Source organism: Anastrepha obliqua, chromosome 4 (genome assembly GCF_027943255.1).
Source record: "Anastrepha obliqua isolate idAnaObli1 chromosome 4, idAnaObli1_1.0, whole genome shotgun sequence".
NCBI classification, from domain to species: Eukaryota; Metazoa; Arthropoda; class Insecta; order Diptera; family Tephritidae; genus Anastrepha; species Anastrepha obliqua.
In genome coordinates, this window is record NC_072895.1 from 61,872,519 (window position 1) to 61,889,891 (window position 17,373).

The window sequence follows — 17,373 nt, forward strand, 5'->3', positions numbered from 1 at the left end:
GTATTGTATATGGCATAAATGTTAACGGTTTAAATTGCGTTCAATATAATAATAAAATATGAAATGAATCAAACTGCAGGCCATTTAATTGCTTCGCTATTTTTTACATTCAAGGTGCAGAGAACGGTAAGTTAAATTCATTTGACATGTGTTAATTCGCCTTACTACGGACATTTTGGCAGCCAGTGGATTCGGGAATATGTGAGCTGATACAGGGCAGCTCGAATGAAATAAAATTAACAAGCCACAGTGTGCTTTTGCGAGTAATTTGAGGACAAATAACTAAATTTTGGAAATTTATATACATATATGTGTATGCACCTTCTTAAATAACTTTAGCACAGGTACTTATTGCCAAGCTTTGGTTTTTTATTTATTTCAATTCATTCGTTTAATTAAATTCGTTTAATTCACTTCAACAATTCATTTGTTTTTTATTTAATTTAGATAATTTGTTTAATTGCTATAGAGTTCATTCACCTACAAAAAATAAATCAAAGTTGCAAATATTGTGCATCTTTAAACATAAAAAAAAATATTGTCACAAAACTTTACACTTTTCAATCAGAAGTTTTAGGAAAATTTTGAGTTGCAGGTTTATTGCCACTGCATTTTCATATAGTAAAGTGCAAGTTTCAAGTGGTTGGCGTTTTCTCCATATAGCAAATTCTGGAAGTTTTATATATGGAAGAAAAGACTCAACACCGCCACCGGTGCCTCACTCCGCCGGGGTGAATAGGGGCACTGCGCAAGGCGGCTTTCTCTCATCATTTGCTGCAGGGTGATTACCTTCGCGGATGACGTGGCACTTACTGTTAGAGGACAGTATTTGGACATTCACTATGAACTGATAAAGGGTTACCTAAAATATCAAAATCCTCTCAAGAGGGAGGAGCATCGATGCCAAAGGAGTATTACAGGCAAAACTACCGTCGCACCAGCCGCAATCTGACTGAAGTGCTCGGGTAAGAAGTTAGACTTAAGCTACGGGCACTCTTGTATCCTTCGAAATTTTTAGCTCACCTTTATAGTGACTGAACAATGTACACCCTCGCTGAGTCTGAGCGAGTCAAGGGAAGAATGGACGGGTTGCAGTATTTGGAGACAGATGTTGGTAAACCTCTTTGCGGATGGCTCGATGTTGGGCGGAAAAGTCGATGGAGGAGAATTTTGCGAAGGGCTCTTCCTCGAACCCAAATTCAGGCAATCGAACTATTGCATTCCTTTCCAAGCAGCAATCAAAGCAGTTGATTGGATGCTTACTTGTAAACCTACTGTCAGGGAGGTAAATGTTTACTCCGACAGCCAAGCGGCAATTAGGACCCTGGGCTCGTATTCGAGCGTCCGAAAATGGACGGGGAGTTCAAGGTAGTTTCTCCGCGAAAGGATTGAGGTTCCCTTAAAAACCTGTGGTCTGTTTCTGAAAAAGTGGGCTTTCACTTCAACTCAACGAGCGCTGAGTAAACTAAAAATTCCATTTAAATAACGCATAGGAAATCTTTAAGGCAATTTCTTGTTTTAATATTTTTAAGTAATAGATTTCTTTTTCCTCTAACCTTTGTTTAAACTTTTATAGAAAATAATGATCAAAGAAACTCTGATTTAACAAAAAGTAAATGTGTTTTCCATCAGTTTGGCTAGAAATTTTGACAGCTACAAAATAATGGTAACTTTGAGCGATGTGGACTATACCTAAAATTAATTTTTCCGAGCCTACCATTTTAAATTTAGACAAAATAAGAAGATAATATTATTATAATCAAGCACTTTTAGTACCTTTAAAAAATTACATTTAAAACCATGGTAGTCGTACTGACTAACATTGGGTATAACGTATAAAAAATAAATACACTGAGTTAAAAGACTGGTCCCTTCCACGTTGATAAAGAGTAAGCTGTATGAGCTATGGTACAATAACAACAACATCTATGATCGACATGGACATAGTTAAGCGTGTAAAAATACTGCGGCTACGCTGACTTAGCCATTACCCATATGAACGAAGACGCTACAGCAAGGCGAACCTGTGAAACGGTACCCCCAAAACGATATTTCTAACTGGCACCGGCGAGCGCAGGACCGAAACAGCTGGCGGGCTATTTTTGATTCGGCCAAAACCGCCATACGGTTGTAGCGCCACCTAAGTTAGCAATTAAGTCAAAAGACGTTCAATTAAGACCAATTAGGAAAATGTAACGAAGTTTCTGGCTTGACATTTATAAAACGACAACCATTAATTGTGGGCTAAAAGTTCGAATTGTCTCGTGAGTCATGACACACTAAAATTTTGTGCTATATGTGGAGAAACCTCCCACGATTTTAATCACCTCATTTCTGCATGGAGTGTGCCACTTTGCTAGGTGCTTCGGGGTAGCATTAGAAAGTATGAAAACAAATTATGACGCCTGCTCACTTAAAAGCTCACTTTAGCACCGCTTCCACCTTCTCCAGTCAGCAGGTATTATATTTCAAAAGTAATCTGTACAAAAGAAATTGTTTTGGAAGGTAGAAAGAAGATTAAGTGCACATTAGGCGCATTTGCCAATAAAGAGGAAGCTATTAAAAAAGCTCCTGTGGAGGCCCATGCCAAGTTCCCACTGCAACTGGCAGTGAAACGAGTTCTGGTGTGATTTGTCAAGCGGTGTCTAATGGACGCCCTCTGTCCTGTAAAAATCTGATCAAAGAGAGGTGAATTTGGTGCCAGGGCCGCCGAGACAGAGATGATACTCTACTTTACACCATCTTTTTAAAGAGGTCAGAACTTTTGTGTTCAATCAAGGTCAATCCAGATATCTGGATTGGAATCGAAATAACGAAGATACCACAAAGTTAAGGTAGGCAAAGGTTCGAAAGTAGTCATCCAGTATTGGACAGTTTTGAAAGAACTGCCTGCAGCACACGCGCAGAATAGTTCCCGAACCACAAAAACATGCTAGTAAGCTTCGCCTTGTTTGAATTATTTCGATGTAAATAAAAGCCAAATTGATTTTAACCACAAAACGGTACGTATCTGTCGAAGAACAAGGCAGAACGAGTCTAACGAGTCTCCCTTATACAACTTAGTTTTTACTCGATGAACTTCGTTCGTCATAATAATAACAGAAAAAAAGAAGTTAGAGTAAGAGTAAGAGAATGATATTTGTTTCTTCAGTTGAGACAGGAGGCGGTGATAAAAGGTGGTACACCACCTTTGCCAATGCCCAGGTCTAACCAATATGTCACATCAATACTTTCATATGCGTTCCCACCACAGTCGATTCCATGTTACCGGCACGAGCCGAATTTATATCCGGCAAGATACTGACACATCAGTAGCATTCTTTAAACATTCATGGTGAATATTTAAGCTGTTACAGCAATAACAACATACTACCTTCGTACACGATGTACGGAATACGAAAGGTGGCGCCCATCGCTTTTCGCTCTCAGTGAAGTTGACGGAATTCCAATGTGTGTGATTTCACACTTGTGCAGTTTATTAGAGGAATTTATTCTTCTTCTTGCATTCTTGTACGCTTCTTTCACTTTTCGCTCACTCAACTGCAACATGTCTCTAATGGCAGAGATTTTCATAAGTACTCTCTCAAACACTTAGTATATTTAGATTAGGCTAAACTGCCGAACTTAGCCACCTAACCTAAACTATCTAACCCACTGGGCAGGTGGTCGAGTGATTTATGCATTTATGATTTATGACGAAAAAGTTGCAGTTTCCAGAAGATACTCTATCGCTACTTTTCCTCTCCGAGTTTGGATTAAAAATCTCATTTATTTTGTGTTTTTTTTTTTTGTTTTATGCATTTTATTATTTTTTAGTTTTTATTCTAATAACAACAAATACATTAATATGTATGCAAGTTACAACTAAATTGTGTCAACTACAAACCAGCAGGCAAAATTATTTCATTTATTTTTTACATTCATATGCAACGAGTTTAAGGATATTTCCGGATAATATGAACATTCATATTTATAATTAAATTTGTATTTAAGGCAACATTGATGGGATTCACGACGAAAGGCACATTTCAGCAGATTGTATGTATGTACTTACATACACAGATATGTATGTATGTGGCAAACGAAACTAAAAATTTGTATGTAGAGAAACTAAATGTGTATTTATGTGTGTAAGTATGTGTTACACATTAATATCGATCGAATATCTATATAATTTTCAATTTGAATTTAAATTGCCATTAGTCTTGAAATTTTAAAAAATTTTTATTTATTGCCATTTGTGTACAAATATCGCATCTTCTTTTGCTTGTGAAAATGTTAAATTAATAATTTAATTTTTTTTGGAAATAGCTTTGACTAGTTTTATTAGTAAATTATGTGAAGGCTCGCGCGCAGCCGCATTTGCTTTCGCTCATCCTTTGATGTTTTCTTGTTGTTGCTTTTGCTTGCGCACAAGCACTCCACTTGATGCTTCTTGCAAACAAAGATATTTTTTAAACTTTGGGGTTAATTATATATATGTAGGTAATATATATTGAGTTATATTTTCAACATGAATATAAATAAATATATATTTACTTTTTTTGTTTAATTCTTTAATTATTACACAAGTCTGTAAATAAAATATAACAACAAAAATTAAATTTAATTAATTGTAAGCGGCTTTTAATATTGCAGCTGCTGGTGATTTTTTGTTCTTTTTTTTGCTGTTTTTTGTAATTTTATTATTATTTTTTCTTTGATTGCTTTTCAATTTGTTCATTCAACTAAAGTGTTGTTGTTGTTTTTGTTGTGATTGTGTTGTGTGAGTGTATGCTTATAGAACGCATTGCCAACGCATATCGGCTTTCGGGCACTCTTTCAGAGCAGGCGCTCCACGTAGTTGCCGGGGAAGGTACCAAAGCAGCCGGTGCGTTGAGAAGTGCCCACAAACCAGCCATCGTCGCATATCTCCAGCACGTGCACGATATCCCCCTCGAGTAGTTCCATTTCATCGGAATTCTGTGGACGGTATTTGTAGAGTGCGCGATATCTGTAAAAGTTACGATTAATTTATTGGAGATACAAAATATAAAAATATTCTAAATTGCGATCTTGTTTTCTTCACTCAACTTACACTAAAGGCTCTGAATGCGTATCAACGTGCAGGGCATCAATTTTATTGTTGTGATGTTTAGTTTCCTTGAGTATGCCATTTGGTGGTTGATGACCATTTTTGGTTATTAAATTGAATTCGTTATTAATATTTGTGCGTAAAGTGTCGAGTGAGGGACGTAAATTCGTGACGCTCGCATGTTCGCTGATAACCGTGCGGGCAGCAATGTCTTCAGCACCGATATCGGTGAGAACCTGAAATGCGTATTAATTCTTATTGTGTGTCTGATTGTATGGAGTGGGTAGCAATAGAAACAAATTAAAATATGTAATGTACAATAATTTGTAACGTTTTTCTAGGAACTCACCTCCACATATGACACTGGGAAGATACCCTTTCTGTTGGCAATTTTACCCTCGAACCAATTCTCATCCACGCGTCGGGTCAGCGTGACCAACTCGCCTTTGTTAAGTGACAATTCGATGCCCGATTGCGCCTGGAAATTATATTTTGCACGTGCTTGGCCCTCTGAGGGTTTCTTTGGTTGCTGACGGGTGGTTTCCTTGCTTACAATCTGCAAAGGTAGGCAAATTAATTTGTGTTTATTAAAATTTCTTTAGTTTTTAATAAAACATTTTTATGCCTCTATAAATATTTCTCCTCAGGCCCGACGAGAGGGGGGGGGGGATCGGGTACTTTTTCCCCCGGGCCCGGAGTTCTCAGAGGGGCCCGGACTCGAGATTATACGTATTTATATGAATTAGACATTATTGGAAAGGGCCCGCATTTGCAATTTTCCCCCGGGGCCCGGAATTTTCCCCCGGGGTCCGGATATGCTCTCTACGGCCCTGTTTCTCCTTATTAATATTTGCAAGATTTCAAGTGAAATGATAAAAATCTTGAAATTTTGCAAGAAGTTGTAGGTTTATGTTTAAATTGCTAAAAGGGAAAGTCTCAAAATATTTATACAAGATGGCATAAAATTAATCATCCATTTTGTTTTTGAAAAACTTTTTTACTAAATAAAAAAAGGTTTTTGTGTGATGGAAATCTTTATTTTGACATTTGTTGACATTTGTAAACGTTACACCATCTTAAATAAATCTACCTCTGGATATGAATTTGAATTTGTAATAAATTTTGCATTAAAAATGGATTGAATGGTGCGAAAACCTTATAAATGTTGGGGAATTGTTTCGGTAACGATACGTTAAAGGAAACAAACGCTTACTAGTGGCATGAACGCTTCAGATCGTGAGAGATCGTGAGCCCAACGAGATAATGAACGTAATGCCAGGCCATCGACATCGAAAACTGATGAAAACATCAATAAAGTGAAAGAAAATTTGATCAATAACCGAAAATTAACCATCAGAGAGCTGACAGAGGACTTGAACTTTGCTTATAGATCCGTTCGGGACATTAAAGTTGGTCCTAAAGGACCTGAATTTCACGGAAAGAAGGGACAACGTTGGTATCGGCAAAAATGTGATTTCCAAGGCTGACTACGACCAGCATTCAGATCAAAAAACCACGTCGTTTTCAGTCAAAAAAGAAATGCGCGGATGCATTCCGAATGTTGACTGTGCCATACGGAGAAGCTACTTTGGACCAAAGCAACGTTTATCGGTGGTACAGTATGTTCTCAGAAGGCCGAGAAGATGTGAACGACGAAAAGCGTGCCGGACGCCCGAGCACTTCAACAACAGACGAAAAAATTAATGAAGTGAAGAAAATAGTATTGGCCAATTGTCGAAGCACCGTTAGAGAAGTTACTGAGGACCCAGACATATCGATTGGCTCGTGCCATTCAATTTTTTCCAATGATTTGGGCATGAGAAACTGCTCAATTTTGACCAAAAGCAGTCACGCATGAACATTGCTAATGAGCTATTGGACTCTGTCCGCGACGACCCAAATTTGCTCCAGAGGGTCTTAACTGGTGACGAATCGTAGGTTTATGGTTATGACGTGGAAATCAAAGCTCAATCATTTCAATGGAAGCTGCCGCACGAACCAAGACCGAATAAAGTGCGCCAAGTTTGGTCGAATGTAAAAGTTTTGCTTACCGTTTTCATCGATTGCAGGGGCGTTGTGCATCATGAGTTCTTGCCACAGAGTAAAACGGCAAATAAGGAATATTACCTGCAAGTTATGCGCAATTTGCGTGAAACAATACGCCAGAAACGCCTGGATTTGTGGAAGAACAAAAATTGGCTCTTGCATCACGATAACGACCCTGCTCACACATCGTTGCTTGTGCGCGACTTTCTGGCCAAAAACAATACACTAATGATACCACAGCCACCGTATTCCCCAGACTAGCCCCCTGTGAATTTTTCTTGTTCCCGAAAGGACGACGCCGTTCATGAATTTTGATTGGGAAAAGTCGTACTAGAAAAATCATCAATAAAATTTTAATCAACCCCGACAGTTGAAAATTGCTTCTTGATATAGTTTTGAATTTACGATGTTTCCGTAAGTGTTGCCTTCTTGACATCATTAAAATTTATATAGTATAGAAACTATTCTGGAAACTGTCCGAAATAATTAAATTAGAGAAGTTCCCCGTAGACTGCGGGCTCAACTAGTGGAGGGTAATATTTCATAAAAAAATAAAATTCTAAGAATATGTGACTAAAATCAAAAACTTAAATACTTAAATTTTTTTACTAATTACATGTAATTCGTTATGGACATTACCGCCCCTATTTCTGATACAAATTCTCATTCTTTTTCGTAAATTACTTTTCACGATGCTGTCTCATTTCGTCAGTCGCATCAAGTATCTTTTGTTTTAGGACATTAAAATATTAGGATTTGAGTTGCCTTCGCCTTTCGCAGTCCAATATTGTTAGAATGCATAAAAATTCAAATATACAGGATAAACAATCGCAGATTCTGAAGTATGAATGCATGAAGTTAAAATTTATTTTCTTATTATTATTCTTTATGATACCTGTTTACAGGCCATTCTGTTAATTAAATATAAATATTAAATATAACTCACCTCAACGTAACTCACGGGTAGTAGACCAATCATGGCATTGTGTTCGCCTTCGTACCAGTTACGATCAATCTGGCGGCGAATATAGATCACGTCGCCTTTTTTGAATGATAGCTCTCTGCGGGGAATATGAAACATACATTGCTGTGAACGGATTGTATATAATTACATATACGAGTATCTCTTACCTTGCATTTTGTCCTTGGAAGTTATAAAGCGCACGCGCTGCCGTTCGCGTCGTTATCGTATTCGGCGATTTGGGTGCCAAATCCGATTGGAAGTCATCATACCGATTTAATGGTATTGGCGATTTTTGTGAAGGTGTAAAATTGTCTGTGTGACGGCGCGCATTCATATCTTGTAACTCCTGTAAGTACTTGCGACGACGCTCCTCCTGATAAAGCTTTTGCATTTGTTCGGCTTGCCGTTGTGCTAATTCCTCGTCCGACATGGCCTGTTTGTATTCATGACGTATTGGTGTCTTGAAATGGATATTCACATCCGATTCAAGATAACGATTTGGAGATTCTGCGGATAAAGTTAATGGCGAAAAAAAGTTAGAATTTTTAATCCTCTATCATGAAAGTTGTGTATTTCAATGAGTTAAAAAGGATTAAGTTGTATGGGGGGGACCCCATTCGTCAATAACTGCAATCGTTTGACACTTTGAAACTTTTGCACTGTTTCATAATCGTCTCAAAACATGGTTTCATATGAGGTATCAGAGACAGTCGAGATAGTGGACTCCTTGTCAAGATGAATCTGTCGACCAATAAGGCATAGAAGGCGTAGAACGAGCGCGATGTCATTCACACCGATTACCTTGAAAGAGGTAAAACAATTACGGCCTCATATTATACAGAGGGTTGAATCAATTCGGCATCAATTTGAAGTAAAAAACGATCGCATTCGGCGACGAAAAAATCCTCCTCTATCAGGATAACACTCCGGCGCAAAAGTTCGCAGTTGTATTGGTGAAACTGCACGAATTAAATAAAGAATCTCTACGTTTAGCCTTCTGGGACTAATTTTAAATTTATATTTTCTATTTATTAGTTATTATTTTTGTAGCAATAATAAAATTTCGGAGCAGATTTGTGTCGAATTAAGAGGACATCGATAAACAAAGGTATATTTTGAGAAGCTCAGGAAATCGGGTCTCCTAAATAGGCTTAAAAAATAATGGGAAACCCTTGGACGGAGCGTATCGAGTACGATAATTTTTTAGTTACTCTAAGTTCTAATTTCTTACTAAAATTTACGCTACTATTTGCATTGCCAGACATGTGGCAGACTAGAGGAAAATAGGATTCGCCTTTGTCTGTATATGACTATTAGATAGCAATGATAGTAGCAAGTTTTGCACCGGTACATACATAAATTTAACAAAAAAACATAAATAAGTACTCCAGTCATTTATTTTCTATCTCATTTTTTTAAGTTTTTTACAGAAATATGGTTCATACGACAACAAAAACCTAATATATAAAGTTTTAACAAATTTTGATCAAAATTTCAAACTTTATAGTCAGAATTTTTTAAGAAATTCCAGTGGCGCCAGCAAGAGGAAGCGGGCAATCGCGATAATAGCACAGACACACCAAATTTAGCGAAGTCCTCAACTGGTCTTTCTGCCAGAAAAATGTGACACACAGATGGCGCTTCAAGCTATAAGAAGGCGTAGTTCCTAAATAATGACAGGTGGACATTCCCACTACTTAGGACTGGTAGTGGTAGCGGCAGGCTAATCACCTATCCTGTCAGAAAGCAAAATATGTAGATTAACGAAACCAACGCAAGACTGAGTCTTGTCGAGGCCCTATGGTCCCGAGTGGAGTGAACAAGGGGAACAAATTATTTCTATATTAGTTCAAGTTTACGACGCCTCAAAATTTGTGTTTTGATTTTTGTTAATTTTTTTTGTTTTGTGTTGTGTTTGCATTTTCTTCCCTATACGAATGCTTGACATTTTTTTTATGGACGCAATTTTTAGATGGAAAATGATTTAGTGATTTCAAATTTGCACTTCATTATAGGGCGACAAAACTGCATACATAGAATATTTCTAAAGAGTCTGATTAAACAATTTGAAATTTTGATGAAATGTTTTTGATTTTTTTAAAACTTTGTACAAAGTATGAAACTTTAAGTTACATGGTTTTTGTTGCAGTGTAAATTATATTCTTAAAAAAAAAAAATAAAAAAATTAAATAGAGAGTAAATACATAGTAAAAATTTAGAAATACATCGGACTGCTATTTTTGTGAACACAGGTGTATATAAATATGTGCATATGTATAAGCACATTTGAATGCAATTACTTATGTAAATGATTCATTCAAATGCCTGTGTAAATTGCATTTTTTATAAATATTTGCAACGTCAAATTCACATCAAATACTACATATAAATTTATGGGAGCAGCTCGAAAGTTAGAAAGCTCACACCTGAATACTTGCAAACACACCCTACAAGACATTTCTGATCATTTTAGACATTGAGGTATTTGTGATGACAACAATGAACGCCTTTGTGCAAAACTTATGCAACTGGAAAAGAAACAAATATTTTCTAAACATATCTGAAAAAAAAACTTTTATTCATTCTGTTCTTAATTCATTTCATTGAGAAAATGTTTTTAAGCATAAAAAGAACACTAATTTTAATTATATTTATACAAAAGATTATTTGGTAATAAGGAAACGGTAATATTTGAGGACAGTTTGGGGGAAAAGAAATGCATTATTTTCTCGGTAGATGGCTGTAGTGATCGATATATCGTAAAAAATCGATCAAACAATTTAAAGTTTAGGCTCGTTGTCAAGCAGGCATTTCACACTAAAAAAATACGTTTGTTGTTTGTTCCATTCAACTGTGAGTTACAGGGTGTTAACAATGGAAGCCAACAAAAAGAAAATTCGGTAAATTTTACAGTTTTTCTTTGATAAAGGCGAAATGCAGGCCAATCCACTGAAATTGTTAATGGTGTTTATGGTGCCGATACTGTAATAGCTATTTAAGTGCAATTTTGGTTTCGTTGATACCGTTTAGGCATTTTTAATGTTAAAGAAAATAGCATCGCCCAGGAGCTCAAGTTCGACCATAAAACAGTTTTAAACGATTTACCCAAAAATAATTTCTTTTCCCCCAAACTAATATTATTCCACCAAAATCTTTTCTAGTACGGGTGGGCCATATAGCGTTTGCTTTTTGAACCACCTATTTTTTTGAGAATGGTAACACAAATGAATGTCAAATGTGTTCAAGGTGTTAAAGGTTTGACATTTACGAAATGGGACGCTATACGCTTGAACAAAATTGGGAAATATTGAAAACCTATTTCCAAATTGGTGAGTCTTCTTCTTCTTCCACGGTTACAGTAAATGGCGAGCGTTACCGTGACATGCTCAACGAGTTTTTGTTTCCAAAAATTGAAGAGGATGACCTGGACGACCTTTGGTTTCAACAGGATGGTGCAACTTGTCACACTGCCAAAGTTACACTCGAACTTTTGGCTACCGTTTTTGAAAACCAAATAATCAGCCGAAATTCCGATATCAATTGGCCGCCTCGGAGCTGTGATTTAAGCCCGTTGCTATGCGAACCATCCAGAGACGATTGCCATTCATGAAATTGGAGCCCAAACAATCGAAAATGTGCTTAAAAATTGGGTTGATCGAATGGCCTACTGTAAAGCCAGTCGTGGCAGTCATTTGAACGATATTATTTTTCATTCATAAAAGAAAATGTTCAATCTTCAAAATAAAAAAAAAAGTTTGAAAACATATTGATTAGTTTTTTTTTTATAGCCGATTCAAAAATCAAATTTTACATGGCCCACCCTGTATTTTGGCGACCGCCGATCAGTCTTTTCGTCAGCTTACATTGCAAACTTTGACTTTTTAGGGCAATGTAGATATATTATATTTTATACGAGAAGAGGAAATCAGCAAGTTTCTTCCCGAGACTAGAATAAAAAAAAATTACTTTGCTAAGCACTTTTGTAATGAATGACAATGATAATACAAGCACTTATTTGATACCCAGCTGTCTTGCAGGGTATGCACATTCGCATGTACTTATGTGCTTTTGTCTACTCCAACATTTCTAAATAAGTACTCCAGAATAAGAAAAACACACACACATACATATGTCACACGTTTAATTAGATTTGTGTTTAATTGCACTAAAAACACAATTAAAAAATGTAACAACTGTCACGCGTTGAATACCAACCATCCAACGAACAATGCAGCTTGGAATGCCTGAATGAATGACGCTCTCTCCGCTACACGTACTAATATTTTTGATTCGTTTTTTTTTTGTTTTTCGCTTTGTGAAATTCGAAACCACATCCACTGGAGCAATTTGTTACGCTTAGAAGTAAAAACTATTTAAGCACACACATATATACATACATATGTATGTACATACAACCAAACATTAAGTGAAATAAGCAACTATAAAATTTCAAGTCTTTACAATGCGAACTGAGAAATTCGTCTGCCGTTCATTACTGGCATTCAAATCCATTGATTGTTCACTTGCAACTCGATCGTCAATAGCCGATTGGCCATCGCTTCAATGCTTTTCAATTGTCCATGGATACACTTTTGCCTTGGCATAAAGAACTTAACGATAGATGACAATCGAGTGTGAGAATCTGCTATGGCAGTTGTTTTCACAAATATTTGTTGTGGAGGCAAATATATTGAATAAAGTAATTGTCGAATAACAACAAATAATAATTGACAAATAACAATTAGTAGGTCGTCGCATCCAACGTTGTCGAGTTACGCCAACAATGGTGGACAATAATGAAGGTGGTTCGAGGGGACGAATAGGTTTAGACCTTCAATGGGTGGTTTGAGTAATGAATCGAAAGATTGAGCCATGATTACAAGTTAACGTTAGTGTGGTAAAATGAGAACGCATTGGGTGGCTGGAGGCGAGGCTATCCGCCTCGACTTGTATTACATCAGTGAGGTAAACAAACTGGTAAATAAATAAAAATTAAAAACAAAAAAAACGTGTTCATGCGTAAGTATGTCTATATGTATGTGTGTATGTGTACACATGTGGTATACAAATGAAATACAGCTTGTCTTTATCTAACATCCTAACACTATCAGCAGATAAGCTTGATTAAGAAATTTAATTACAGCCTATGGCATGGCGTTTTCCGCATGAGCACATAACAAAATTTTCAATTATTTTAATTGCGATATGAATACGAAAAGTGATTGACTATAAAACTCAATAATTGTCTGCACATACATACATATATGTGTATAAATATATGTATATAATATTAACATGTATTATACATACATACATACATACATATGTGCTTCGACATGAAGAAACTAAGGAAATATTTGTATATTAATTACCAGTGGGGGAAATCGTAAACAACGTAATTAAAGTGGATGCAGTTGAAAATTTCGATCAGCAAAATTTGTTCAAGTGAAAATTGTTCAAAGATAAGAAATAACGGTTTTTTCAATAAGTATATAACAGTTTTATTTATATTAGAAACAGCCCCAGTTACATTAAACAGGTAGCAGCACAGGGCTGCAATTTTCATATTTTTCCTATTGGTCACTAAATTTTAATTTTTTTCTTAAATTACTTTAAACCGACAACATTTGTTTATAGATTTTTACTATTCAGGTACCAAAAACAAAAGCAAAATAACTCTTGTTGTTCTTGCTCTGCTACAACTAGTTCAATATGCCATGAAACACCCCCATGTTTTTTTACATCTGATCATCAAAACTTTATTCAAATTATACATTTTTGTGAGTTCGCAGTCCTCACTTGAAGAGTGCTGGCTCCAATTTTCGAACGTAATAATCGTTCACTATTGAATGTTCCTCTGCCAGAGCCGCAACGCAAAAATATCTCAGCGGAGAATAATTATTCTAAAATATAAGTAAATTCAATAAAGAAGGATATTCAATAATTATCAATATTCGAATGATTTTCTTATTGCCATAATAACTTAATTGAACTGGTTGTGATGCCAATAAAGACTTTTTTAGAGGGAAGTACTTTAAATATGAGTCACTTTTCTTTTTCGAAATTATCTACGTACAAAGTTCTGTAGCCCGCCAATGCAAGTCTTAGTCTATTATATATCCGGTTATAAGGCTATTGTGAAAATCAAACACTTTACGCGTATTCAAGTCGGACCGAGGACTGTCACTTCGGCAGCGCTTCGCAAAAATTTATAGGGAATACTTTGTGCTGTTACAACAAGAACAACCACTGCTGGAGGGGAAACGCTACGGTTTATAATAATGTATTGGTTCTACGCGAGGCGAATTTATTCAAGAGGAAGGCACTGGAGCAGCTGGTTTAGCGACTTTGTGTCTTGATTATCAAAGTGCCCTGCTTTTTTGTTGTTGTTTTGTTTGCTTGTTAAACTTTGTTTACATACGAATGAAAATTTTAGCAAATGAAAATTACATAAGCAAAATAAATGTAAATGTTGTTTTTGTTCTAGTGCCACCACCTTTATAGTTTCTATATACATACATTTTCTCTTGTTTGAGAATATGAGAACGATTTATAGAGTATTCTTACTTTGTTATGCGCCCTGATCGAGTATTCTGAGCCCCTGAGTCATACCGATCAAAGCGAATTACAATGAATTCTTATCTATTTAGCGTTGATAATTTGTTTGTAATGACTCATTAGAATAAATGGTGTAAAGTCTGATATCATGTAACACTGGACGTTAGTGAGAAGCTAGTCTTTGCTTAATGTAGTTAAAATTTTTGCTTTTCTTTTGTACTCTCCAGCCACCGTAGTCAGTCAGCGACTAAAGTAGTTGCCACCCATCGCTTTCTACCCGTGAAGTTACAAATAGCAACTTTAGGACCTCTTACAGCACACTTAAGATGGTAACTAACGGAACTGATCACTGCTAAGATCATTACACGGATCATAACTGACCGATGAAATTTAAGGGGTTAGGTGGGTTTGAAAATTTCAAAATATCGAATTTTGTTTTTTTGTCTCATTAAATAGTACAGTATATTTAAAATACTCTCCTAAAATTTTAAGTCAATCCGAGTAAAATTCTAAGAGATAGACCCTTCAGAAGTTCCGCCCATTAGGCCACGTCAGTTGAGCGCTTCGCTCGTATACGTGTTTATCTCAAAACTCCATTTTTTAAGTCGGTGGACACGATATCTCGAAAAGTTATGAAGCGATTTAGTTCAAATTTTGTACAAATCTTTGAAATAACATTATCTAGTTATTGAACGAAGGATTGTTTTTTTGTTAATTACAACAATTTTTTTTTTAGCCAATGTATGTCGAAAATTTCACTAAAAAATGTGTTTTTTGGTTCAAAGCCTGTCATAAATTCAAATTTTGATTTTTTTTCCTTCGTACAACAACGAGATTTATCCATGTACATACAAACGAAATCCGTTTGGTTTTCTGATTTTAGATGAACCAATAATGAGCTATGCTGTCCACGGCAAGAGAATTTTTTTTTTGAGACGTCAAGGAAGATGAGGTACCAACGGCTGAGTTTTCGAAATTTTTAAATAAAAATTTCACAAAATACTGTTTATATATGTATCTTAGATACAGTGAATTGCTTAAATAAAATATATGATTTTATATACAATACTAAAAAAAAATAGTCAAAATCTTCTTTTTTTCAACCTCTGAAATCCACCTAACCCCTTAAATATTATTGCAATTTTTATTATGTCCTGCATTCCTGCATTCTACAGAATGAGTAGAAAGATATTAAAATATTTAGGTTAGATGCCCTAAGCTGTACACAGAGCAAATTTAATGTTTCTGTTTTTAGAGATCGTACACGATTTGCGTTTAGAAAAATATATACAGTGACGTATGAATGTAGAAATAATAATAAGAAAAAAAAAAACAAAAAAATAGATACCAGATACAGAAGATTGAGGAAATTTATCACGCCACAAAACGCTGAAGTAATACCTTAAAATCACAGATGGCGCCGATAAAAAAATAAGAAGTAAAGTAGTCTAAATTCAAGTGAAAAAGCACTTATTATACCCAATGCATATATTCAGTGGGGGGAAAAGGCTCAATTGGTGATATTGATGCTGAAAAGCACCTGATGAAATCTCCATACAAAAAAGGGAGGTATGAGCTTTCTTTTTGTCTCGAGCTATATACATATAGTATAAATGGTTCGAAAACCAACAGAAAAATATGTTGTAATAGTTTTAGTTTCAGAAGTAATAACTTGTAGTTGAGCGTATGGTTGACTACCTTTCAGAGGAGGCATAAAATTAGGAAAACCTTCATTTGTAGTAAAATATCAAAATGCACACCTCAAATTGTAGAAGCTGTGCCCAAATCACATATACTCAGTCTTCATAACTATTCCGTAAGCCACCTTCGAATTCTACAATTTCTGTTATACAAACATGAGAAGAATATGCAAGGAAAGGTGCGCTTGACATGCAGAAATTAAATACTCCAATCGACCATGTTTTCATTCTATCATGCATTTATGCAATGGGTATAAAAATTCACTTTGAACATAAAAAGGTTACAAAGAAAAATTGAGAGAAATTATTGGAAGAAGAAGATTGGCTCCAAAGTAGAGAAAAAAATTAATTTGAGTGACCCAAAAAACCGATTTTATAGCATAGAATGGCATGAAAATTGTTGCAGAAAGCAACAAGCGGGGATAACAGGTAAAAACCGAAAAAAGAAATAACTTTCATAGATAGATAGATTGAAAAAAACTTGAATAAAAAGACAAAATTATAGGTACATATATTAGATAGGCAGAAAAAACTTCCATGTATGAAACAAAAAAAAATTAATAATTTGACATAATAGAAAAAATACGCAAACTGCACTTTGAAGCGGCAAATTGTCTATGTGCTGCGTCGCAGCTGGACCAGCACTGCATCTAGCGTCTGTTTATGGTTTGGGTATTGCGCCAGCCGCTGTCGGACGTGCTTTGCCGGTTATTTGCTGCGCGTTTAATTTACACTTTCACTACTGCGCAAGTGGCCAACAACTTTTTCCACAACACTTTTCCCATAATTTTTTTTGTACTTTTTTAATTTAATTTTATTTTTTTGCTTTGGCTGTAATGCAACGCTTAGCTTAGCGGGTTAACTACCGAAGTATGTATGAAATTGCACTGAAATACCATGCAAAGCGTTGCACTGTCTCGTCTTGCTGGTGCGGCGGTGTGACGGTATGGCGGCTAATGACGTCTTATCTGACTCTATGAAAACACTACACCAAACTGAACTGAGTTGAACTTTAAGAGGGAATGTAAAAT

At 35.8% G+C, this 17,373-nt stretch overlaps 1 protein-coding gene across 10 annotated transcripts in view; it reads right to left on the reverse strand.

Annotated features, from left to right (window-relative positions):
- Window positions 1–4,219: 4,219 nt before the first annotated feature.
- LOC129243602 (sorbin and SH3 domain-containing protein 1) overlaps window positions 4,220–17,373 on the reverse strand; it is a 139,775-nt gene continuing 126,621 nt past the window's right edge. For 9 of the 10 annotated variants that reach the window (XM_054880740.1, XM_054880735.1, XM_054880736.1 and 6 more), the window contains 5 exons: window positions 8,252–8,591; window positions 8,067–8,181; window positions 5,424–5,630; window positions 5,078–5,310; window positions 4,220–4,993 (listed from right to left, as the gene is read on the reverse strand). In XM_054880740.1, the coding sequence (XP_054736715.1) occupies window positions 4,822–4,993; window positions 5,078–5,310; window positions 5,424–5,630; window positions 8,067–8,181; window positions 8,252–8,591 (1,067 nt within the window). In that variant the 3' untranslated portion in view covers window positions 4,220–4,821. Of the gene's footprint in view, window positions 4,994–5,077; window positions 5,311–5,423; window positions 5,631–8,066; window positions 8,182–8,251; window positions 8,592–17,238; window positions 17,262–17,373 lie in introns of those variants that run through there. The other variant, XM_054880744.1, reaches the window with a different exon arrangement.